This window comes from Rhinoderma darwinii, unplaced genomic scaffold (genome assembly GCF_050947455.1).
Source record: "Rhinoderma darwinii isolate aRhiDar2 unplaced genomic scaffold, aRhiDar2.hap1 Scaffold_563, whole genome shotgun sequence".
Taxonomy (NCBI): domain Eukaryota; kingdom Metazoa; phylum Chordata; class Amphibia; order Anura; family Rhinodermatidae; genus Rhinoderma; species Rhinoderma darwinii.
Window position 1 is genome coordinate 198170 of NW_027464115.1, and position 27338 is coordinate 225507.

The 27338-nt window shown below is 52.7% G+C and overlaps 1 protein-coding gene across 1 annotated transcript; it reads right to left on the reverse strand.

The window, feature by feature from the left end:
* Positions 1–3423: 3423 nt before the first annotated feature.
* On the reverse strand, positions 3424–25935 carry LOC142723860 (calpain-1 catalytic subunit-like). The gene is made up of 20 exons (XM_075848948.1): positions 25904–25935; positions 25704–25854; positions 25406–25539; positions 24488–24656; positions 23931–24014; positions 23735–23820; positions 23224–23298; positions 22811–22971; positions 22554–22723; positions 22325–22336; positions 20947–21158; positions 20400–20439; positions 19347–19412; positions 19112–19169; positions 17660–17724; positions 14697–14765; positions 7775–7853; positions 5559–5672; positions 4199–4257; positions 3424–3952 (listed from the first exon to the last, which is right to left on the reverse strand). Exons 1-20 carry the CDS (start codon positions 25933–25935, stop codon positions 3926–3928), a joined length of 1863 nt encoding a protein of 620 aa, XP_075705063.1. The 3' UTR covers positions 3424–3925.
* Between the last annotated feature and the right edge of the window lie 1403 nt (positions 25936–27338).

Here is a 27338-nt window from a genome sequence, read left to right on the forward strand (position 1 = left end):
TGATAACATTCTGCTGCCTGCAGGCACAACTAGGGGGAGGTCACTACATACAAATATATACAGCTCCCATAGAGTTACATAGATCTGATTCTGCTGCCTGCAGCCACCACTAGAGGGAGCTCACTACATACAGATATATACAGCTCCCATAGAGTTACATGATAACATTCTGCTGCCTGCAGCCACCACTAGAGGGAGCTCACTACATACAGATATATACAGCTCCCATTTAGTTACATGATCACATTCTGCTGCCTGCAGCCACCACTTCTGGGGGTCAGGGATGATGGGAGTGATACACTGCGTGAGAGAGAAATTAGTTTGTGAGCTCCTGGGGACACGGATGATGGGAGTTGTACATTGTATGGTTGGGTATGTGAGTTTCTCGCAGGATAAGAACGATTCTACTGCTTCGTGTGTTTTTTTTTGTTAAAAATAAAGATGGAAATGGTGTCTCTGGGGTTTAGGGTCTGTTCACCTCACCGTTCCTTTCCATCGGATTTGCCGCTCTACGGAAACCTAAGCTTCCGTTTCCCTCACCATTGATATTAACGCTGACGGAAACGTTTCTGATGGTTTCCGTCAGTCTCCGTTGTGACAGGGTTCCGATGTTTTGACGGAATAGCGCAGTCGACTGAACCGTCACAACAGAGACAGACGGAAACCATCAGCAACGTTTCCGTCACCATTAATATCAATGGTGACTGAAACGGAAGCCAAGGTTTCCGTTTGCCTTTCCGTTGAGGGGTTAACCCGACAGAACCCATCAACGGAAAGGAACGGTGATGTGAACACGGCCTAAAGAGAAGCGGTCATCAGTGAAGTCGCGGACTCCGCAGGCTGAAACAATCCACAGTAGAGCAGGACTAGGCCGCCACCAGATCACGTCGTCTTACTATATCGTCAGAAAATCTCCGGACGTACACGATAAGCGGCTCCATCAGACGGATGTTGGTCGGGACCGCGTTACTTTTGCCTCCATTGGGCTGATATTTGTCCATATACCTAAATAATTTTATAGCAGTAGAGTGCGCGACTTCATCCCCGCGTGCCAACAAAAAAAATTATTGTACGCACAATAGGCTTTTGAGGTTTAACATGGGAGACGTATGCCACAAGTGACATCAGCAGCTTCCCCATTGTGGGAGTCCCCAGAGCGTGCCGAAAGAGGGGTTAGGGGCATAAACGAGCACTAAATTCCTGCCATCTTTAACCACCATCCATAGGACCTCCCATAGTCATCCACCAGTATCTATAGGACTTCCCAGTCATCCACCAGTATCTATAGGACTTCCCAGTCATCCACCAGTATCTATAGGACTTCCCAGTCATCCACCAGTATCTATAGGACTTCCCAGTCATCCACCAGTATCTTAAGGACCTGCCAGTCATCCACCACCATCTATAGGACCTCCCATAGTCATCCACCAGTATCTATAGGACTTCCCAGTCATCCACCAGTATCTTAAGGACCTGCCAGTCATCCACCACCATCTAAAGGACCTCCCATAGTCACCCATCACCATCTATAGGACCTCCCAGTCATCCACCAGTATCTTAAGGACCTGCCAGTCATCCACCACCATCTATAGGACCTTTCATAGTCATCCACCACCATCTATAGGACCTCCCATAGTCATCCACCACCATCTATTGAACCTCCCAGTCATCCACCATCTATAGAACCTCCCATAGTCATCCACCAGTATCTATAGGACCTCCCATAGTCATCCACCACCATCTATAGAAGCTCCCAGTCATCCACCATCTATAGAACCTCCCATAGTCATCCACCACCATCTATAGGACCTCCCATAGTCATCCACCAGTATCTATAGGACCTCCCATAGTCATCCACCAGTATCTATAGGACCTGCCAGTCATCCACCACCATCTATAGGACCTCCCATAGTCATCCACCACCATCTATAGAACCTCCCATAGTCATCCACCAGTATCTATAGGACCTGCCAGTCATCCACCACCATCTATAGGACCTCCCAGTCATCCACCAGTATCTTAAGGACCTGCCAGTCATCCACCACCATCTATAGGACCTTCCATAGTCATCCACCACCATCTATAGGACCTCCCATAGTCATCCACCACCATCTATAGAACCTCCCAGTCATCCACCATCTATAGAACCTCCCATAGTCATCCACCAGTATCTATAGGACCTCCCATAGTCATCCACCACCATCTATAGGACCTCCCATAGTCATCCACCAGTATCTATAGGACCTGCCAGTCATCCACCACCATCTAAAGGACCTCCCATAGTCACCCATCACCATCTATAGGACCTCCCAGTCATCCACCAGTATCTTAAGGACCTGCCAGTCATCCACCACCATCTATAGGACCTTCCATAGTCATCCACCACCATCTATAGGACCTCCCATAGTCATCCACCACCATCTATAGAACCTCCCAGTCATCCACCATCTATAGAACCTCCCATAGTCATCCACCAGTATCTATAGGACCTCCCATAGTCATCCACCACCATCTATAGGACCTCCCATAGTCATCCACCAGTATCTATAGGACCTGCCAGTCATCCACCACCATCTATAGGACCTCCCATAGTCATCCACCACCATCTATAGGACCTCCCATAGTCATCCACCAGTATCTATAGGACCTGCCAGTCATCCACCACCATCTATAGGACCTCCCATAGTCATCCACCAGTATCTATAGGACCTCCCATAGTCATCCACCACCATCTATAGGACCTCCCATAGTCATCCACCACCATCTAGAGGACCTCCCATAGTCATCCACCAGTATCTATAGAACCTGCCAGTCATCCACCACCATCTATAGGACCTCCCATAGTAATCCACCACCATCTAAAGTACCTCCCATAGTCACCCATCACCATCTATAGGACCTCCCATAGTAATCCACCACCATGTATAGAACCTGCCAGTCATCCACCATCTATAGGACCTCCCAGTCATCCACCACCATCTATAGGACCTCCCATAGTCATCCACCACCATCTATTGGACCTCCCATATTCATCCACCACCATCTATAGGACCTCCCATAGTCATCCACCACCATCTATAGGACCTCCCATAGTCATCCACCACCTATAGGACCTGCCAGTCATCCACCACCATCTATAGGACCTGCCAGTCATCCACCACCATCTATAGGACCTCCCATAGTCATCCACCACCTATAGGACCTGCCAGTCATCCACCACCATCTATAGGACCTGCCAGTCATCCACCACCATCTATAGGACCTCCTAGAGTCAATATAACTTGGGTGATGTATATCAGAATTTAAATTAACTGGACACCATTTTAATTACAAGAAAGAACCCCCGAAACTGCGCTAATCTTTCCGTTTTGTGGATTCAGGTGACATTTTGGGAGTCCTTGCGAGTACAAATAAGCAGGAAAATTCTCTTTTCAGTTTTTTATTAACATGCTCTAACAATCTCCACGTTCCAGCAATAATCGGCGCCCCCACCAGGTCAGACACCTCCACCGGTCTTATATATTAAGCCCTTCACCGGGGGGGGGGGGGGGGGCCTCAGTACAGAATGATGATTCAGGGGTCTCCAGAGGTGTCAGCCTGTTATACGGCCCAATCCTATACACTTATAAAATGCTAATATGGGGGTTCAGGGATAAGCAGCTTCTGGGGATCCATCGCAGTGGGAGGGGCCAGACACCCGACAATGATTGTATGACTGATCTACAAGGCACCGGAGAGCCCCTCATGTCAGGAAGCAGGGCTCCGATTGGCTGGTTCTGGGGGTTTGGTTGCAGTGCGATGAGAACGTTTTTCGTCTCGTCATGTGATGCAGCGTCTTCGTGTTCTGTCCTAGTGATTATGTCCCCTATAGGATGAGGTTAGTGAGAGCGGGCACAGTGGAGTGTCAGGAGCCCGGGGGTCAGATCTACCCACACATGGTCAGCGTCAACCACTGCAAGGGAAGAGACAGAAAAGGGTTAAAAGTGGAACAACCCAGCGCCTGGGACTCCCATCATCCGTTACGTTATTTCTGTTGCCCTTGGCATTACAATGATCCAGATTTACTAGCGCTGAGTATATAGTGTATACAGTCACAGGCCGGGGGATGTAAGAAGAACCGTCCACCCCCCATCATCTGAGTAATATAAAAACCCAGATCAGGAGGAGAGTGCCCCCATAACTGGAGACTTGTACTCACCTCTCCCAGATTCATCTCTGCTGCGCCGCTGCCCTCAGGGTCAATGCCCTTAAAGAACCCTGAAAAATAAATGGAGGGTGAGGATGTCACATGTGGCAGTGACAGGATGACCGGCGGCCTGTAGATGGGGCAGTGACAGGATGACCGGCGGTCTGTAGATGGGGCAGTGACACGATGACCGGCGGTCTGTAGATGGGCAGCGACAGGATGACCGGCGGTCTGTAGATGGGGCAGTGACACGATGACCGGCGGTCTGTAGATGGGGCAGCGACACGATGACCGGCGGTCTGTAGATGGGGCAGCGACACGATGACCGGCGGTCTGTAGATGGGGCAGCGACACGATGACCGGCGGTCTGTAGATGGGGCAGTGACACGATGACCGGCGGTCTGTAGATGGGGCAGTGACACGATGACCGGCGGTCTGTAGATGGGGCAGTGACACGATGACCGGCGGTCTGTAGATGGGGCAGTGACACGATGACCGGCGGTCTGTAGATGGGGCAGTGACACGATGACCGGCGGTCTGTAGATGGGGCAGTGACACGATGACCGGCGGTCTGTAGATGGGGCAGTGACACGATGACCGGCGGTCTGTAGATGGGCAGCGACAGGATGACCGGCGGTCTGTAGATGGGGCAGTGACACGATGACCGGCGGTCTGTAGATGGGGCAGCGACACGATGACCGGCGGTCTGTAGATGGGGCAGCGACACGATGACCGGCGGTCTGTAGATGGGGCAGCGACACGATGACCGGCGGTCTGTAGATGGGGCAGTGACACGATGACCGGCGGTCTGTAGATGGGGCAGTGACACGATGACCGGCGGTCTGTAGATGGGGCAGTGACACGATGACCGGCGGTCTGTAGATGGGGCAGTGACACGATGACCGGCGGTCTGTAGATGGGGCAGTGACACGATGACCGGCGGTCTGTAGATGGGGCAGTGACACGATGACCGGCGGTCTGTAGATGGGGCAGTGACAGGATGACCGGCGGTCTGTAGATGGGGCAGTGACATGATGACCGGCGGTCTGTAGATGGGGCAGTGACAGGATGACCGGCGGTCTGTAGATGGGGCAGTGACAGGATGACCGGCGGTCTGTAGATGGGGCAGTGACAGGATGACCGGCGGTCTGTAGATGGGGCAGTGACACGATGACCGGCGGTCTGTAGATGGGCAGTGACAGGATGACCGGCGGTCTGTATATGGGGCAGTGACACGATGACCGGCGGTCTGTATATGGGGCAGTGACATGATGACCGGCGGTCTGTAGATGGGGCAGTGACAGGATGACCGGCGGTCTGTAGATGGGCAGTGACAGGATGACCGGCGGTCTGTAGATGGCGTGATACTCACTGAACATGGCCTCCAGCTTCACCAGGCAGCACACAAAGTTGTCAAAATCGATTCCCAGGTCATCAGCGTAACGAGCGACCAACACCTGCATGATCTTATTATTCAGCCTGAACCCTGGGGGAGACAACATTCAGTCACTCCACCTGCAGCCCCCGCCCGACAACACTCCACCTGCAGCCCCCGCCCGACAATACTCCACCTGCAGCCCCCGCCCGACAATACTCCACCTGCAGCCCCCGCCCGACAATACTCCACCTGCAGCCCCCGCCCGACAATACTCCACCTGCAGCCCCCGCCCGACAATACTCCACCTGCAGCCCCCGCCCGACAATACTCCACCTGCAGCCCCCGCCCGACAATACTCCACCTGCAGCCCCCGCCCGACAATACTCCACCTGCAGCCCCCGCCCGACAATACTCCACATGCAGCCCCCGCCCGACAATACTCCACCTGCAGCCCCCGCCCGACAATACTCCACCTGCAGCCCCCGCCCGACAATACTCCACCTGCAGCCCCCGCCCGACAATACTCCACCTGCAGCCCCCGCCCGACAATACTCCACCTGCAGCCCCCACCTCACAATACTCCACCTGCAGCTCCCCCTCACCTGCAGCTCCACCTCACAATACTCCACCTGCAGCCCCCACCTCACAATACTCCACCTGCAGCCCCCACCTCACAATACTCCACCTGCAGCTCCCCGTCACCTGCAGCTCCACCTCACAATACTCTACCTGCAGCTCCACCTCACAATACTCCACCTGCAGCTCCACCTCACAATACTCCACCTGCAGCTCCACCTCACAATACTCCACCTGCAGCTCCACCTCACAATACTCCACCTGAAGCTTCACCTCACAATACTCCACCTGCAGCCCCCACCTCACAATACTCCACCTGCAGCTCCACCTCACAATACTCCACCTGCAGCTCCACCTCACAATACTCCACCTGCAGCCCCCACCTCACAATACTCCACCTGCAGCCCCCACCTCACAATACTCCACCTGCAGCTCCACCTCACAATACTCCACCTGCAGCTCCACCTCACAATACTCCACCTGCAGCTCCACCTCACAATACTCCACCTGCAGCTCCACCTCACAATACTCCACCTGCAGCTCCACCTCACAATACTCCACCTGCAGCTCCACCTCACAATACTCCACCTGCAGCTCCACCTCACAATACTCCACCTGCAGCTCCACCTCACAATACTCCACCTGCAGATCCACCTCACAATACTCCACCTGCAGATCCACCTCACAATACTCCACCTGCAGATCCACCTCACAATACTCCACCTGCAGCCCCCACCTCACAATACTCCACCTGCAGCTCCACCTCACAATACTCCACCTGCAGCTCCACCTCACAATACTCCACCTGCAGCTCCACCTCACAATACTCCACCTGCAGCTCCACCTCACAATACTCCACCTGCAGCTCCACCTCACAATACTCCACCTGCAGCTCCACCTCACAATACTCCACCTGCAGCTCCACCTCACAATACTCCACCTGCAGCTCCACCTCACAATACTCCACCTGCAGCTCCACCTCACAATACTCCACCTGCAGCTCCACCTCACAATACTCCACCTGCAGCTCCACCTCACAATACTCCACCTGCAGCTCCACCTCACAATACTCCACCTGCAGCTCCACCTCACAATACTCCACCTGCAGCTCCACCTCACAATACTCCACCTGCAGCTCCACCTCACAATACTCCACGTGCAGCTCCACCTCACAATACTCCACCTGCAGCTCCACCTCACAATACTCCACCTGCAGCTCCACCTCACAATACTCCACCTGCAGCTCCACCTCACAATACTCCACCTGCAGCTCCACCTCACAATACTCCACCTGCAGCCCCCACCTCACAATACTCCACCTGCAGCTCCACCTCACAATACTCCACCTGCAGCTCCACCTCACAATACTCCACCTGCAGCTCCACCTCACAATACTCCACCTGCAGCTCCACCTCACAATACTCCACCTGCAGCTCCACCTCACAATACTCCACCTGCAGCTCCACCTCACAATACTCCACCTGCAGCTCCACCTCACAATACTCCACCTGCAGCTCCACCTCACAATACTCCACCTGCAGCTCCACCTCACAATACTCCACCTGCAGCCCCCACCTCACAATACTCTACCTGCAGCTCCACCTCACAATACTCCACCTGCAGCTCCACCTCACCTGCGCTCTCCAGGGCCATACGCAGTTCATATGAGCTCATCGTTCCGGACTTGTCCAGGTCGTGCTCCCTGAAGAGCCCCTAATAGAAAACAGATATTACCCAGCAGCAAGTACAGGGTGGTCCCCCAGTGACCCCCGAGATGAGAGCTGCACCCGTCCGCAGACCACTCCTCAGTATATAAAACTACGAGACACCAAATACAACCGCAAACAGAAACAGCAGAGGTTCCGTTACATTAACAGCACCAACAACCACGTGAGGATCAGAAAGTCAGAGCTGCTCGTATCTTCCCGCGTAGCTACAGCGAGAAAGCGAAACGCGGGGCGAACAGTGTCAGGCGGCTGCTGCCAAGGCCGGGAATGCGTCCAAGGGGCCAAGACGGACCACGAGGACAAAGTGAAACCTCTTCATATGTCACTAGTCAGATCGCACATGGAATAGTGTGTACAGTACTGAGCGCCGGTGAGACATAGCAGAGCTGGAGCGGTGTAGAGGTGGGAACAGGAGTAATACATGGAATAGTGTGTACAGTACTGAGCGCCGGTGAGACATAGCAGAGCTGGAGCGGTGTAGAGGCAGGAACAGGAGTAATACATGGAATAGTGTGTACAGTACTGAGCGCCGGTGAGACATAGCAGTGCTGGAGCGGTGTAGAGGCAGGAACAGGAGTAATACATGGAATAGTGTGTACAGTACTGAGCGCCGGTGAGACATAGCAGAGCTGGAGCGGTGTAGAGGTGGGAACAGGAGTAATACATGGAATAGTGTGTACAGTACTGAGCGCCGGTGAGACATAGCAGAGCTGGAGCGGTGTAGAGGTGGGAACAGGAGTAATACATGGAATAGTGTGTACAGTACTGAGCGCAGGTGAGACATAGCAGAGCTGGAGCGGTGTAGAGGCAGGAACAGGAGTAATACATGGAATAGTGTGCACAGTACTGAGCGCCGGTGAGACATAGCAGAGCTGGAGCGGTGTAGAGGCAGGAACAGGAGTAATACATGGAATAGTGTGTACAGTACTGAGCGCCGGTGAGACATAGCAGAGCTGGAGCGGTGTAGAGGCGGGAACAGGAGTAATACATGGAATAGTGCGGACAGTACTGAGCGCCGGTGAGACATAGCAGTGCTGGAGCGGTGTAGAGGTGGGAACAGGAGTAATACATGGAATAGTGTGTACAGTACTGAGCGCCGGTGAGACATAGCAGAGCTGGAGCGGTGTAGAGGTGGGAACAGGAGTAATACATGGAATAGTGTGGACAGTACTGAGCGCCGGTGAGACATAGCAGAGCTGGAGCGGTGTAGAGGTGGGAACAGGAGTAATACATGGAATAGTGTGGACAGTACTGAGCGCTGGAGAGACATAGCAGAGCTGGAGCGGTGTAGAGGTGGGAACAGGAGTAATACATGGAATAGTGTGTACAGTACTGAGCGCCGGTGAGACATAGCAGAGCTGGAGCGGTGTAGAGGTGGGAACAGGAGTAATACATGGAATAGTGTGGACAGTACTGAGCGCCGGTGAGACATAGCAGAGCTGGAGCGGTGTAGAGGCAGGAACAGGAGTAATACATGGAATAGTGTGTACAGTACTGAGCGCCGGTGAGACATAGCAGAGCTGGAGCGGTGTAGAGGCAGGAACAGGAGTAATACATGGAATAGTGTGCACAGTACTGAGCGCCGGTGAGACATAGCAGAGCTGGAGCGGTGTAGAGGTGGGAACAGGAGTAATACATGGAATAGTGTGTACAGTACTGAGCGCCGGTGAGACATAGCAGAGCTGGAGCGGTGTAGAGGTGGGAACAGGAGTAATACATGGAATAGTGTGTACAGTACTGAGCGCCGGTGAGACATAGCAGAGCTGGAGCGGTGTAGAGGCGGGAACAGGAGTAATACATGGAATAGTGCGGACAGTACTGAGCGCCGGTGAGACATAGCAGTGCTGGAGCGGTGTAGAGGTGGGAACAGGAGTAATACATGGAATAGTGTGGACAGTACTGAGCGCCGGTGAGACATAGCAGTGCTGGAGCGGTGTAGAGGTGGGAACAGGAGTAATACATGGAATAGTGTGGACAGTACTGAGCGCCGGTGAGACAGAGCAGAGCTGGTGCGGTGTAGAGGTGGGAACAGGAGTAATACATGGAATAGTGTGTACAGTACTGAGCGCAGGTGAGACATAGCAGAGCTGGAGCGGTGTAGAGGCAGGAACAGGAGTAATACATGGAATAGTGTGCACAGTACTGAGCGCCGGTGAGACATAGCAGAGCTGGAGCGGTGTAGAGGCAGGAACAGGAGTAATACATGGAATAGTGTGTACAGTACTGAGCGCTGCAGAGACATAGCAGAGCTGGAGCGGTGTAGAGGTGGGAACAGGAGTAATACATGGAATAGTGTGTACAGTACTGAGCGCCGGTGAGACATAGCAGAGCTGGAGCGGTGTGAACAGGAGTAATACATGGAATAGTGTGGATAGTACTGAGCGCCGGTGAGACATAGCAGAGCTGGTGCGGTGTAGAGGTGGGAACAGGAGTAATACATGGAATAGTGTGTACAGTACTGAGCGCCGGTGAGACATAGCAGAGCTGGAGCGGTGTAGAGGTGGGAACAGGAGTAATACATGGAATAGTGTGGACAGTACTGAGCGCCGGTGAGACAGAGCAGAGCTGGAGCGGAGTAGAGGCAGGAACAGGAGTAATACATGGAATAGTGTGGACAGTACTGAGCGCCGGTGAGACATAGCAGAGCTGGAGCGGTGTAGAGGCAGGAACAGGAGTAATACATGGAATAGTGTGTACAGTACTGAGCGCTGCAGAGACATAGCAGAGCTGGAGCGGTGTAGAGGTGGGAACAGGAGTAATACATGGAATAGTGTGTACAGTACTGAGCGCCGGTGAGACATAGCAGAGCTGGAGCGGTGTGAACAGGAGTAATACATGGAATAGTGTGGACAGTACTGAGCGCTGGTGAGACATAGCAGAGCTGGAGCGGTGTAGAGGTGGGAACAGGAGTAATACATGGAATAGTGTGGACAGTACTGAGCGCTGGTGAGACATAGCAGAGCTGGAGCGGTGTAGAGGTGGGAACAGGAGTAATACATGGAATAGTGTGTACAGTACTGAGCGCTGGTGAGACATAGCAGAGCTGGAGCGGTGTAGAGGCAGGAACAGGAGTAATACATGGAATAGTGTGCACAGTACTGAGCGCCGGTGAGACATAGCAGAGCTGGAGCGGTGTAGAGGCAGGAACAGGAGTAATACATGGAATAGTGTGTACAGTACTGAGCGCTGGTGAGACATAGCAGAGCTGGAGCGGTGTAGAGGTGGGAACAGGAGTAATACATGGAATAGTGTGGATAGTACTGAGCGCCGGTGAGACATAGCAGAGCTGGAGCGGTGTAGAGGCAGGAACAGGAGTAATACATGGAATAGTGTGTACAGTACTGAGCGCTGGTGAGACATAGCAGAGCTGGAGCGGTGTAGAGGTGGGAACAGGAGTAATACATGGAATAGTGTGGATAGTACTGAGCGCTGGTGAGACATAGCAGAGCTGGAGCGGTGTAGAGGTGGGAACAGGAGTAATACATGGAATAGTGTGTACAGTACTGAGCGCCGGTGAGACATAGCAGAGCTGGAGCGGTGTGAACAGGAGTAATACATGGAATAGTGTGTACAGTACTGAGCGCCGGTGAGACATAGCAGAGCTGGAGCGGTGTAGAGGCAGGAACAGGAGTAATACATGGAATAGTGTGCACAGTACTGAGCGCCGGTGAGACATAGCAGAGCTGGAGCGGAGTAGAGGCGGGAACAGGAGTAATACATGGAATAGTGCGGACAGTACTGAGCGCCGGTGAGACATAGCAGTGCTGGAGCGGTGTAGAGGTGGGAACAGGAGTAATACATGGAATAGTGTGTACAGTACTGAGCGCCGGTGAGACATAGCAGAGCTGGAGCGGTGTAGAGGTGGGAACAGGAGTAATACATGGAATAGTGTGGACAGTACTGAGCGCCGGTGAGACATAGCAGAGCTGGAGCGGTGTGAACAGGAGTAATACATGGAATAGTGTGTACAGTACTGAGCGCCGGTGAGACATAGCAGAGCTGGAGCGGTGTAGAGGTGGGAACAGGAGTAATACATGGAATAGTGTGTACAGTACTGAGCGCTGGTGAGACATAGCAGAGCTGGAGCGGTGTAGAGGCAGGAACAGGAGTAATACATGGAATAGTGTGTACAGTACTGAGCGCTGGTGAGACATAGCAGAGCTGGAGCGGTGTAGAGGTGGGAACAGGAGTAATACATGGAATAGTGTGCACAGTACTGAGCGCCGGTGAGACATAGCAGAGCTGGAGCGGTGTAGAGGTGGGAACAGGAGTAATACATGGAATAGTGTGTACAGTACTGAGCGCCGGTGAGACATAGCAGAGCTGGAGCGGTGTAGAGGTGGGAACAGGAGTAATAAATGGAATAGTGTGGACAGTACTGAGCGCCGGTGAGACAGAGCAGAGCTGGAGCGGTGTAGAGGCAGGAACAGGAGTAATACATGGAATAGTGTGGACAGTACTGAGCGCTGGTGAGACATAGCAGAGCTGGAGCGGTGTAGAGGCAGGAACAGGAGTAATACATGGAATAGTGTGGACAGTACTGAGCGCCGGTGAGACATAGCAGTGCTGGAGCGGTGTAGAGGTGTGAACAGGAGTAATACATGGAATAGTGTGTACAGTACTGAGCGCCGGTGAGACATAGCAGAGCTGGAGCGGTGTAGAGGCAGGAACAGGAGTAATACATGGAATAGTGTGTACAGTACTGAGCGCCGGTGAGACATAGCAGAGCTGGAGCGGTGTAGAGGCAGGAACAGGAGTAATACATGGAATAGTGTGTACAGTACTGAGCGCCGGTGAGACATAGCAGAGCTGGAGCGGTGTAGAGGCAGGAACAGGAGTAATACATGGAATAGTGTGTACAGTACTGAGCGCCGGTGAGACATAGCAGAGCTGGAGCGGTGTAGAGGTGGGAACAGGAGTAATACATGGAATAGTGTGGACAGTACTGAGCGCCGGTGAGACATAGCAGAGCTGGAGCGGTGTAGAGGTGGGAACAGGAGTAATACATGGAATAGTGTGTACAGTACTGAGCGCCGGTGAGACATAGCAGAGCTGGAGCGGTGTAGAGGCGGGAACAGGAGTAATACATGGAATAGTGTGTACAGTACTGAGCGCCGGTGAGACATAGCAGAGCTGGAGCGGTGTAGAGGCAGGAACAGGAGTAATACATGGAATAGTGTGGACAGTACTGAGCGCCGGTGAGACATAGCAGAGCTGGAGCGGTGTGAACAGGAGTAATACATGGAATAGTGTGTACAGTACTGAGCGCTGGTGAGACATAGCAGAGCTGGAGCGGTGTAGAGGTGGGAACAGGAGTAATACATGGAATAGTGTGCACAGTACTGAGCGCCGGTGAGACATAGCAGAGCTGGAGCGGTGTAGAGGTGGGAACAGGAGTAATACATGGAATAGTGTGGACAGTACTGAGCGCCGGTGAGACATAGCAGAGCTGGAGCGGTGTAGAGGTGGGAACAGGAGTAATACATGGAATAGTGTGGACAGTACTGAGCGCTGGTGAGACATAGCAGAGCTGGAGCGGTGTAGAGGTGGGAACAGGAGTAATACATGGAATAGTGTGTACAGTACTGAGCGCTGGTGAGACATAGCAGAGCTGGAGCGGTGTAGAGGCAGGAACAGGAGTAATACATGGAATAGTGTGCACAGTACTGAGCGCCGGTGAGACATAGCAGAGCTGGAGCGGTGTAGAGGCAGGAACAGGAGTAATACATGGAATAGTGTGTACAGTACTGAGCGCCGGTGAGACATAGCAGAGCTGGAGCGGTGTAGAGGTGGGAACAGGAGTAATACATGGAATAGTGTGGATAGTACTGAGCGCCGGTGAGACATAGCAGAGCTGGAGCGGTGTAGAGGCAGGAACAGGAGTAATACATGGAATAGTGTGTACAGTACTGAGCGCCGGTGAGACATAGCAGAGCTGGAGCGGTGTAGAGGTGGGAACAGGAGTAATACATGGAATAGTGCGGACAGTACTGAGCGCCGGTGAGACATAGCAGAGCTGGAGCGGTGTAGAGGCAGGAACAGGAGTAATACATGGAATAGTGTGTACAGTACTGAGCGCCGGTGAGACATAGCAGAGCTGGAGCGGTGTAGAGGTGGGAACAGGAGTAATACATGGAATAGTGTGGATAGTACTGAGCGCCGGTGAGACATAGCAGAGCTGGAGCGGTGTAGAGGTGGGAACAGGAGTAATACATGGAATAGTGTGGATAGTACTGAGCGCCGGTGAGACATAGCAGAGCTGGAGCGGTGTAGAGGCAGGAACAGGAGTAATACATGGAATAGTGTGGACAGTACTGAGCGCCGGTGAGACATAGCAGAGCTGGAGCGGTGATAAGTTGATGTGGTGGGATAACCCCTTTAAGCCCTTGTTCACACAGTGCAGATTTTTTTTTCTTAGCCAGAATGTGATTCAGGAGAGGAGACCGATCAGATCTTCCTTTATATATTTCTTCTGTTTAGATTCTGTTTCTGGCTTAATAGATACATTTAAAATCTGCAGTAAATCTGCACTGTGTGAACACGGCCTTCAAAAAAAAATAAAAAAATAAATCATCACAAAAAACTTGCATGTAAACCCGCAGCTTGTGCCCTGCGTCTCCGGAGAAGTGAAGCTGCGGCATCTCCCCGCAACGTCCAGCGCTGACAGCGGTCCCATCCCCCACATTACAGGACGCAGCAACAACCGCACCAAACCAGCGCAGGGGTTTCTGTATCGCTCTCCAGCCGGTGAACATTGCATGCTGGGAGTTGTAGTTAAGCAACAGCTGGAGCGCGCGGCCTCATGAGCGACCCCTCCCCCGCTACTCACCAGCCAGATCCGGATTTTGTTCCACAGGATCTGGAACTCCACAATCCCGAGCTTCCCGCTGCCGTCCTTCTGTGAGCGACTGCGTTAAAGAAAAAAACCACGAATACGGGGGAGGGGCAGGAAATAACGAGGTGCTGGGAGTATAGGGCGGTCAAGTTATGGGGGGCCTCTAGAAAACACGAGGTCCACGACACTGCGACATTTATCAGGGCCATCGACAGAGGGGGACGGGGCCCCCTACAGAAGGGGACAGCCCCATACACACCACTGCCAGCAGTGAGGGGTGTTTCCTGGTCACCCCCCAGGTAGTAGTATAATCGGATGGGCGGGGCTGAGTTTCCCTAGCAACCAATGTAATACAGTGGCCTCTCTGCAGTAAGGGGAGTTCCCATTGAAACCTTTATTAGTGCACAGATCAGGTGACCGCACTGGTCAAGGTGATTGGTGCGGCTCCTTTATGGGGTGGAGTTAGAAAAAGGCGGGAAAGTGTGAGGTAACGACAGGTGAGGGAGAAAGACACTGAGAATAAGAGGGTCCTGACAGGAGTCCGGGAGTCCAACACCATAAATATCACCACATCAGAGGGACCGGGGAATAAGAGCGTCCGGACAAGAGTCCAACACCATAAATATCATCACGTCAGAGGGACCGGGGAATAAGAGCGTCCGGACAGGAGTCCAACTCCATAAATATCATCACGTCAGAGGGACCGGGGAATAAGAGCGTCCGGACAAGAGTCCAACTCCATAAATATCATCACGTCAGAGGGACCGGGGAATAAGAGCGTCCGGACAAGAGTCCAACACCATAAATATCGTCACGTCAGAGGGACCGGGGAATAAGAGCGTCCGGACAGGAGTCCAACACCATAAATATCATCACGTCAGAGAGACCGGGGAATAAGAGCGTCCTGACAGGAGTCCCGGAGTCCAACACCATAAATATCATCACGTCTGAGGGACCGGGGAATAAGAGCGTCCTGACAGGAGTCCCGGAGTCCAACACCATAAACATCATCACGTCTGAGGGACCGGGGAATAAGAGCGTCCGGACAGGAGTCCCGGAGTCCAACACCATAAATATCACCACATCAGAGAGACCGGGGAATAAGAGCGTCCGGACAGGAGTCCAACACCATAAATATCATCATGTCAGAGGGACCGGGGAATAAGAGCGTCCGGACAGGAGTCCGGGAGTCCAACACCATAAATATCACCACATCAGTGGGACCGGGGAATAAGAGCGTCCGGACAGGAGTCCCGGAGTCCAACACCATAAATATCACCACATCAGAGGGACCGGAGAATAAGAGCGTCTAGAGAAGAGTCCAACACCATAAATATCGTCACATCAGAGAGACCGGGGAATAAGAGCGTTCTGACAAGAGTCCGGGAGTCCAACACCATAAATATCACCACATCAGAGGGACCGTGGAATAAGAGCGTCCGGACAGGAGTCCAACACCATAAATATCGTCACATCAGAGAGACCGGGGAATAAGAGCGTCCTGACAGGAGTCCCGGAGTCCAACACCATAAATATCACCACATCAGAGAGACCGGGGAATAAGAGAGTCCGGACAGGAGTCCGGGAGTCCAACTCCATAAATATTACGTCAGAGGGACCGGGGAACGAGGTCGGAGTAGTGGCTGGATAAATGATCACGTGGCGTCCGCTCGTCTCTCTTCTCCTCCATCTTTGATGTAATATTATAAATCTACAAGTTACAAGCGAGTTCTGTTTACGTTATAGCCGGTGCGCAGCGTTCTTAAAGGGGCCATGCCGGGACCAAAAATGATGATCAGTGTAGCCCCTGCAGCATGTGATGCACCCGCTAATATACATGACGCGGATTAGGAGATTTTCATGGATTTGTATAGCGGTGGCGGGTGCACAGTCCATTCACGACACCACGACTCTTCATCATGTGCCCGGCGCCGCTGTTCTCCATGGACTCTTGGCGAGAAGACTTTCTATGGTAGCGGATAATCTAATAGATTCAGACCAGGTAAGTTTTATACCTGGTAATCCAGAGATCACACAAGACGGGTGACTGACGGGTGAGACGCCACAAGACGGGTGAGACCCCACTAGACGGGAAACGGACGGGTGAGACGCCACTGGACGGGTGAGACGCCACAAGACGGGTGAGACGCCACAAGACGGGTGAGACGCCACAAGACGGGTGAGACGCCACAAGACGGGTGAGACGCCACAAGACGGGTGAGACGCCACAAGACGGGTGACTGACGGGTGAGATGCCACTGGACGGGTGACTGACGGCTCGGGACATCCCGGAGGCCATCGTTGTGTACGTTTGGTCTGCCCGGCTGCTTTCTTCAGGCAGTAATGTCCCTGTACAGCGGTGCTACAGCAATAGTGCAGGAATCCGGTCTGATCTATTCACGAGATCACATGGCACTCGTCACGGTCGTCCTCTTTCAACTTTAATTTAATGATGGGACCCGTAGCCCAGGCAATCACATTAAACAAAGATATTCGGGCTCCGAAAATCTCCTGCCAGAAAAATGCCCCCCCGTCCCCCAATAAACAGCACAGACTTCACTTTACTCAACGATGGAGCTCAATAACGACATTGTCCAGCAGTGGCCACTAGGGGGAGCTCTCTACAGACATTTTATATCAGTGCATAAAGTATAATCACTTATTGGGCAGCTCCCTCTAGTGGCGGCTGTCAGCAGCACACGTAATAGAATAGATGGCTGTAATATGACGGATAGATGTTATATATTGTATCTGTCCATTATATTAGAAATATCTAGTATATAAGCCCGAGCTGCGCAGGTTTGAGGGGACGTGGAGGTCGTTATACGCAGCAGAGAAGTTGCAGTGACATAAACCTTCTTTATATGGGGGAGCACGGGCGGCCATGATGGAATGAAGCAGTAAACCTAAGACACAATCCCCAGGCCCGTCCATCACGAGACATTATTGAAGGATACGTCCATGAGGTTGACCATCTGCCGGCAGGCCTCCATGCTGAACCCGTCCGTCTTCAGATCCTTGTCTAATAGGAGAAATACAAATAAGACCGAAGATCAGCTCCACCTCTAATCACCCGCATCCGTCACCCATCGCCCGTCACCCGCATCCGTCACCCATCGCCCATCGTCCGTCACCCATCGCCCGTCACCCGCATCCGTCACCCATCGCCCGTCACCCGCATCCGTCACCCATCGCCCGTCACCCGCATCCGTCACCCATCGCCCATCGTCCGTCACCCATCGCCCGTCACCCGCATCCGTACCCATCACCCGCACCTATCACCCGCATCCGTACCCATCATCCATATCCATCACCCGCATCAGTCACCCATCATCCGTCATCTATATGCGTCACCATCGCCAGTCATCCTCATCCGTCGCCCATCGCCCGTCACCCTCATCCATCGCCCGTCACCCTCATCCATCGCCCGTCACCCTCATCCATCGCCCGTCACCCTCATCCATCGCCCGTCACCCTCATCCATCGCCCGTCACCCTCATCCATCGCCCGTCACCCTCATCCATCGCCCGTCACCCTCATCCATCGCCCGTCACCCTCATCCATCGCCCGTCACCCTCATCCATCGCCCGTCACCCTCATCCATCGCCCGTCACCCTCATCCATCGCCCGTCACCCTCATCCATCGCCCGTCACCCTCATCCATCGCCCGTCACCCTCATCCATCGCCCGTCACCCTCATCCATCGCCCGTCACCCTCATCCATCGCCCGTCACCCTCATCCATCGCCCGTCACCCTCATCCATCGCCCGTCACCCTCATCCATCGCCCGTCACCCTCATCCATCGCCCGTCACCCTCATCCATCGCCCGTCACCCTCATCCATCGCCCGTCACCCTCATCCATCGCCCGTCACCCTCATCCATCGCCCGTCACCCTCATCCATCGCCCGTCACCCTCATCCATGATCCTCAACAAAGCTCCATCTCGTGCCGTGCAGCTCTGCAAATACTGATTCGGAGTTACACATCCAGAGCTGCAGTCACAACGCTGTTGGGTTCTCTGACTCCAGGGCCTGCTGGTTCAGTGTCTGTATGGAGCATGATCTGCTGTAATGCATTGTGAGAGATGTAGGGATAACACCAGGCACGCAATACAGCCAAGTGCAATGCCTTATGGGAGCTCTAGTTTAGGAATGTGTCAGTCTGCAAAGTGCTGGGAGAAGGCAAGCGGCAGCCAGAAAAAAACTGAACTCCGCAGAATAGAGACTGCAGCTCTGGCTGTGACTGGAGTATTTCACACGATGTATCAGCAGAATAGTGACTGCAGCTCTGGATCTGAGTGGAGTATTTCACACGATGTATCAGCAGAATAGTGACTGCAGCTCTGGATGTGACTGGAGTATATGAAAGGATTTAGCAGCACTGTTTGGGGAACCACAGGTCACTCACGTCTTGTCACCACTCTGTTAAGGATGGTCCGCAGCTCGAAGACGCTGATCTCCAGGTCCTGGAATACAAATGTATCGTCATATGTTACAAAACGACAAAAAGTCACAATCATTTACCATAGGAAAAAACCACAACAGCCATATACAAGTACAGGGAAGAGCAGGCAAACAATCACTGTATGTAAATCACCCTCCAGACTCAACCGGCAGCAACATAAGCCCCTCCCCCCACTCACATCTCCAGCCAGCTGCCGAAACATGTTCTTAAAGGAATCGTCAACGTCATCCTCAGAAATCTCCTCCTGAGAAGAAATGGCAGAGTGGTTATGAGGTGCTGGGGCGGGGCTGTCAGAGGTGCTGGGGCGGGGCTGTCAGAGGTGCTGGGGCGGGGCTGTCAGAGGTGCTGGGGCGGGGCTGTCAGAGGTGCTGGGGCGGGGCTGTCAGAGGTGCTGGGGCGGGGCTGTCAGAGGTGCTGGGGCGGGGCTGTCAGAGGTGCTGGGGCGGGGCTGTCAGAGGTGCTGGGGCGGGGCTGTCAGAGGTGCTGGGGCGGGGCTGTCAGAGGTGCTGGGGCGGGGCTGTCAGAGGTGCAGGGGCGGGGCTGTCAGAGGTGCAGGGGCGGGGCTGTCAGAGGTGCAGGGGCGGGGCTGTCAGAGGTGCAGGGGCGGGGCTGTCAGAGGTGCAGGGGCGGGGCTGTCAGAGGTGCAGGGGCGGGGCTGTCAGAGGTGCAGGGGCGGGGCTGTCAGAGGTGCAGGGGCGGGGCTGTAAGGACAAGGTCAGGACAGGTTTTCAGCTGCTGGATGTAAATAAGAATGTTCTAATTCACCAACAGCAAGCAGAGATATTAAGGATGGTGAGGAATTGATACACAAAGTATATTAGAAAGTTGAACGTCTCAAGACACATGAATTATAGGGGTGGTCTCAGGAGGTTACCGGAGATCCGCTGCAATTCCCCAGCATGGTGGTCTCTGTCATACATCGAGGGGCCGGGACCCCCCTTTATGAGAACACCTTATTAACAGGCTCTGGATATTCCCCCTCCCCATTCTCATAGATACAGTCACACCCGTTATTGGGATCCAGAGGTGGGGGATGGGGCTGAGCTGCATCTTCTTTCTTCGTAGTTGGTGAAATTGGCCCCTGGGTGTCTCAGCGCTGGGCCCCGGGGAGGGAGGTCACACCAGGGATCGGGGTCATTTATAGTCACATGATCCTGTTATGGGGCCTGAACGTCAGTAATCTTTATATAGAAGCGACACGTAGCGCGATGAATGACGGTCCACGACCTACCTGATCAGGAAGATCCGCAGACACCTCATCATCCAACTCCCTGAGGAGGAGACAGAGATCAGAGGAGAAGCTGCACCCCGACACCCAACGTCCCAGACACCCCAACACAACACCCGGCGCCCCAACCCCTGACACCACCCAGATACTACAGATCAATAACAAATCACGGAAAAAGCCGAGAAGGATGGAAACACAGAGATTCCAGCAAGCCATAAGCAGAATGCGGACTACAGCTCTGGATGTGACTTGAGGCATGAACTGTGAGTGTGCTCTCCAGATGTGACTGGAGTATAAGGCATGAACTGTGAGTGCAGCTCTGGAAGTAACCGGAGTATAAGGCATGAACTGTGAGTGCAGCTCTGGATGTGATCAGTGTATAAAATATCCTATATAAATTATATGTGGGGACAGGGTGAAGATGAGAAATAAACCCCCTGGTGCGGGGGCAGGGTAAGGCTATTATCACTTGTGTATATTTAGGAGCTGCACATATTATATGGGTTTACATTAGACTCCGCCCTTACTATGACTGGCTCCTCCCACTTACTCGGTCTCGGACTGTTTTTCAGTGAAGACTCTCAGCACGAAGTCTCCCTCCTTGTGGGCGTCGAAGGTGGATGGGACGACGATATACTCCCCGGGGGGCAGGCGGATCTGGGTGCTCACTTCCCGCAGATTTATGAAGGTTTCGGAGCGGGCGCAGGATTGGTGCCGCAGGAAGAAATCCTTCTTAAGGTGGACGTTCTGGCAGCCCTTAAACTGCGGGAAAGAAACGCGTTACAACAACTCATTGTGGAAATCTAAAAGCAGCAAATATACGATAAACCGCTCAGAGGGGAGGGGGACCCGGGCGCGGGAGAAGAGGAGACCAAGAGTCTGACAGCAATAATCACTCACACCACCCTCAGTGCCAACGAGACCTGCCAACCCAAGTGCCAACCCCAGCCACTAATCTAGAACAAAACCTCCCTCTCTGTATGCCAACCATAACCACTTGTCATGCGGACCCATATCTCTAAGCGCCGACCCGACCCATGCCTCAAGACGCCAACTCCAACCCATGCCTCCAGATGCCAACTCCAACCCATGCCTCCAGACGCCGACCCATGCCTCCAGACGCCGACCCATGCCTCCAGACGCCGACCCATGCCTCCAGACGCCGACCCATGCCTCCAGACGCCAACTCCAACCCGACCCATGCCTCCAAACGCCGACCCATGCCTCCAGACGCCGACCCATGCCTCCAGACGCCAACCCATGCCTCCAGACGCCAACTCCAACCCATGCCTCCAGATGCCAACTCCAACCCATGCCTCCAGACGCCGACCCATGCCTCCAGACGCCGACCCATGCCTCCAGACGCCGACCCATGCCTCCAGACGCCAACTCCAACCCGACCCATGCCTCCAGACGCCGACCCATGCCTCCAGACGCCGACCCATGCCTCCAGACGCCGACCCATGCCTCCAGACGCCGACCCATGCCTCCAGACGCCAACCCATGCCTCCAGACGCCAACCCATGCCTCCAGACGCCAACTCCAACCCGACCCATGCCTCCAGACGCCGACCCATGCCTCCAAACGCCGACGCCAACCCATGCCTCCAGACGCCAACCCCAACCCATGTTTCCAGGCGCCCACCCCAACCAGACCCATGTTTCCTGGTGACAAACTAGACCAGATGCATCTATTGAGGTGCTAATCTACTAATCCAGGTATTAACCCTTACCAACCCATCTTTCCAGGTGCCAGACTGCCCTGACCAACTTACCGCTCCAGACCTATTGAAGGCACTTCGTTCAGACATGAGCCCTGGTGGGACACCTTTATGTATTATCCATTATCCTGAACCCCCAACATACGTCCAACTACACCACTCATCATTGTACTTGCCACGCTCCCTACTCCATATGTGCTGCACGTACCTCATCAGGGACCTAAAGGGAACGAGAAGAAAGAGGCTATGGAGTCACGTGGTGAAAACCAAACACAAAACCTTCCGACAGGATTCCTCCTCACTAAAGGACAATAGAGGACGTGGTAATATCTGAACACGAGACCCCCGATCCAGGGAACGGGCCAGATTTAGCCCCGGACTCCAGTAATGAGAACTTTTATGATAAAACCCTGTTAATCTGTAGCCTAAGACCTCACCTCGTACACAGCAAAGCCGATGGTGTGCATGTCTCCGCCAACCTTCCGCTCTCGCCTCCGGTTCTTCTGCATGAGCGCCACCAGGAAGCTGCAGGCGAGTTCATTATCTTCTGGGTCGTCATCCTCCTCCAGAAGTGTGACCTTAAACTGAGGGTTGATCCAGAAAGTGGCTGCAATCACAGACAGGGCATGGTGAGTACCCGGTGCCATCCCTATAGAAAGCCGTGGCAAATCACAGACCATCCGGCTCCTCTTACCGGGATTGTTCCTGCACCCCCCAGCGGTGCTCCCCCTCCGCCAGGTCCCGTCATACATTGTCGTGTGCCACTTGCTGAGATCATCTTTGCCGAGTGCATCTGGTGTAAGATTACAGACCTCCAGCCGTGAAAACTGCCGCAGGAATTCTTGGAAGGACATCCTGAGGAACAGCAGAGAGGAACACCCTAAAGACGGCTGACTATGGGGCATAACATAGGGGTTGTTGTCAGGTATCGGATACTAGCAAATCTCCAATGTCCTGGCCCAAGCGAGGTGGGCAGGGGTCTCAGTAGATCTTCTGCTTCTGTAACCACCATCCATGACCGACGCACGACAAGAACAGGTCATAAAAAGACCAAAGATTACAATAAAGACAACAACGAAAAATAAGGAACATTTTCTAATCCCTCACCAGAACTCCCCGTCTTCCATCTTCAGACACAGGTCTTCCCGCTCAGACGGATCAACCTCGTTCCATTCAGAAGAGCTGAAGAAGAAAGATGACAAGCGTCGCTCTCTGCATCCAACCGGAGGCTCTCCGGCGGTTGTGAAACTACAACTTCCAGCATGCCCGGACAGCCCCAGGAGTAGTAGTTTCACAACAGCTGGAGAGCCATATGTTGCTCTACAAAGCCGATCGATGAAAAAATGAGACCCCAACAACTCTATCCTCAACTATATCAAGTCAAAGCTTCCGCACAAGTGAGTGGACTGCAGCTCGATCATATTCTGGGAGGGGGAAGGGGAAGAACAGCACAAGGATGGAGACAGTCACAGAAATCATGAAAACGCCATTCAGAAGCCTGAAGACCCAAACAGGACATCCAGGAGAAGTAACGTGGTCACCAGGAATTGGGTCATCAACAGTCATAGTGAAGTCCCAACAGAACATTGCCCAAATACACACAGATCAGTTCTCTTACTTATCACTCCAGGCTCCCGTCCATTCCACCTGGCCCCAAGGATTACGAACACGGATGAGCTTCTCCACCTGACCTCGGTAATTTACCTGTTAGTAGAGATGAGAAAGGAGGTCCTCATATCTAATGCACTTTTTAGAAAACTATTACAAGCTCCAGCGTTTGTTGGCTCTTAGAGAGTCCTCATCGTTGTCCCCACCTCTTTGAGGGCCGTTACAGAATAGGCATGGCCCTTCACCAACTTCTTGAAGGTAACAGCTTCCATGTCAAAGGAATTAGTTATCTAAAAAAAGAAAACTCATTAGAAACAATCCTCCTAAACTATCAGGGACCGCCATGGGGGCTGCACAGAGCCCAATAACAAATAGGAAAAGAGACAGCTTATTCTGGGGAGCGTATGTGAGCACAGGTCCAGAGGGCATTTCTACCCATAGACATGGGATGTGGTCTAACGTTAGGAAAGACCAGTGTTAAAATATTACCCATTACCCTGGTGACCTTACAAGGAAACCATATTCTATTATCCAGAGTCACAGCTCTAGTGTTCTCTACTAACTACAGACATCTGGGAGATCCTTTTCAGTGAGTTTGTGGGGAGGAGATTTTTCTGAATAGATGGAGTTATAACGTAAGTAAGAGTCATTATTATGCCATCAGGTAACAGAAGACAATAGCAAACTGCGAAATATAGAAACTATCCCATAAGTGAATGTTCTAGAAGAATTGCCAGGACTGAGGATGAGCAGCTTTTCTTACATCTATGGAGCAGCCCAGCAGGGACCCCCGCTCCAGTGCTCGTCTGATTATTTTGTCCAGGTCTCGCGGGGGTTTTCGCAGTTCGTACATCGTGGCAACGCCACCAGTGAAGTCTTCAAACCCTTCCGTGGTGCTACCTCCAGAAAGGGCCTCATAAGAACCGTTCAGTCTGGAGAGGGGAACAAACAGGGTTACTCTCAAACAGATGTAACTACGTGCAGTGGAATAACAGGTGATCTCACCATCACTGAGAGTGCAAGAATCCGAGCGTGCAAGAATCCGAGCGTGCAAGAATCCAAGCGTGCAAGAATCCAAGCGTGCAAGAATCCAAGCGTGCAAGAATCCAAGCGTGCAAGAATCCAAGCGTGCAAGAATCCAAGCGTGCAAGAATCCAAGCGTGCAAGAATCCAAGCGTGCAAGAATCCAAGCGTGCAAGAATCCAAGCGTGCAAGAATCCAAGCGTGCAAGAATCCAAGCGTGCAAGAATCCAAGCGTGCAAGAATCCAAGCGTGCAAGAATCCAAGCGTGCAAGAATCCAAGCGTGCAAGAATCCAAGCGTGCAAGAATCCAAGCGTGCAAGAATCCAAGCGTGCAAGAATCCAAGCGTGCAAGAATCCAAGCGTGCAAGAATCCAAGCGTGCAAGAATCCAAGCGTGCAAGAATCCAAGCGTGCAAGAATCCAAGCGTGCAAGAATCCAAGCGTGCAAGAATCCAAGCGTGCAAGAATCCAAGCGTGCAAGAATCCAAGCATCAGAACCGTCCTGTATACATGGTTAGAATATTACACCGTACAGTTGTATGTAAACATTTCGGCACCCGATGTTCAGCTTTCTCTACCCAATACGTAGCAGTTTTGTGTGAACATTCGCAGACTTTGGGTGACTTGCTGCCTCAGTGGGCGACATTGGGGTTACTCACTTGGCATAGGCTTTCTCCAGCAGCGCACTCCAGAACTCGGAGCACTCGGCAGAGTGAACAAAAACCAACTCTCCGTCCTTCACCGGCAGCCGGTCGTCGATCACCACGTCCACCCACTCCCCAAACTGCCAGATCTGGAGACAACAACAAATACAGTGAGGACACGGGGAGGGGGTGGCAGGGGCCGAACTTGTAACTATAACCTGTGCCGCACCTTCTGCTGCCCCCCATTAAGGTGTAGTGGCATAAAAATGTACAAATAACTATACCACGGAGTGGCTATTAATGAGCGCAATACAGTATGGTGAGCAGATAACAGCACAGTAGAGAACGGCGGCGACGACCGCGCACTAGAGGAGGACGGCAGCAGCGCACTAGATGAGTACGGCGGCGGCAGCGCGCCAGAGGAGGACGGCGGCGGCAGCGCACTAGAGGACGGCGAGAGCACACTGCAAACACCATTAAATATAAAGAAATATGCATTAACCATAAACCTACTTGCAGATTAGTTTAATGCCGGTTCCTACCATCCCCAGATATATATGTAGGCTTAGTCCCAGTTTTGGGTATCTGTGCAGCGTAGGTTCCCACCTCAGAGGTCGCCTTGTCGTGGCAGGTGGGCTCACACAATTTGATCAAAATGTGCACTAAGAACCTCCCTATTGTAAGTAGATTCAGCAGTGACACATTTATTTACATTTAGTGGCTTCGGTGGCATTAGTGTCCGCGCTGCGCGGTCGCCATTTTCTTGCGTGCTGTATATTTGCGGTGACGGGCGGTCCTGCTCCCGTATCACATTTTCTTTCATTTTGTTGGAATGTGCTGATCAAACTTCTGCATTGTTTATGTGAGCAAATAATAGCGCCAACCCATGGATGAACAACACCCCCATATAGTCACCTAAATAATATACTGTACAGCGCCACCACCATATAATATACCGTACAGCGCCACCACCATATAATATACCGTACAGCGCCACCACCATATAATATACCGCACAGCCCCACCACCATATAATATACCGTACAGCGCCGCCACCATATAATATACCGTACAGCGCCACCACCATATAATATACCGTACAGCGCCACCGCCATATAATATACCGTACAGCGCCACCACCATATAATATACCGTACAGCCCCACCACCATATAATATACCGTACAGCGCCGCCACCATATAATATACCGTACAGCGCCGCCACCACCATATAATATACCGTACAGCGCCACCACCACCATATAATATACCGTACAGCCCCACCACCATATAATATACCGTACAGCGCCGCCACCACCATATAATATACCGCACAGCCCCACCACCATATAATATACCGTACAGCGCCACCGCCATATAATATACCGTACAGCGCCACCACCACCATATAATATACCGTACAGCACCACCACCATATAATATACCGTACAGCACCACCACCATATAATATACCGTACAGCGCCACCACCATATAATATACCGTACAGCGCCACCACCATATAATATACCGTACAGCCCCACCGCCATATAATATACCGCACAGCCCCACCACCATATAATATACCGTACAGCGCCACCACCATATAATATACCGTACAGCACCACCACCACCATATAATATACCGTACAGCGCCACCACCACCATATAATATACCGTACAGCACCACCACCATATAATATACCGCACAGCCCCACCACCATATAATATACCGTACAGCGCCACCACCATATAATATACCGTACAGCGCCACCACCATATAATATACCGTACAGCGCCACCACCATATAATATACCGTACAGCGCCCCCACCACCATATAATATACCGTACAGCGCCACCACCATATAATATACCGTACAGCGCCACCACCATATAATATACCGTACAGCCCCACCACCATATAATATACCGTACAGCACCACCGCCAC

Bases quoted from the DNA above. Each gene is read 5' to 3' on its own strand.
- LOC142723860 (XM_075848948.1), bottom strand. From the start codon at position 25,935: ATGGTAGGAACCGGCATTAAACTAATCTGCAA. The intron at 24,657-25,405 runs GTGAGTAACCCC...TCCCCTCTCCAG, and splicing joins CTGGAGAAAGCCTATGCCAA to ACTGAACGGTTCTTATGAGG. The intron at 4,258-5,558 runs GTGAGTATCACG...TTTATTTTTCAG, and splicing joins GAAGCTGGAGGCCATGTTCA to GGTTCTTTAAGGGCATTGAC.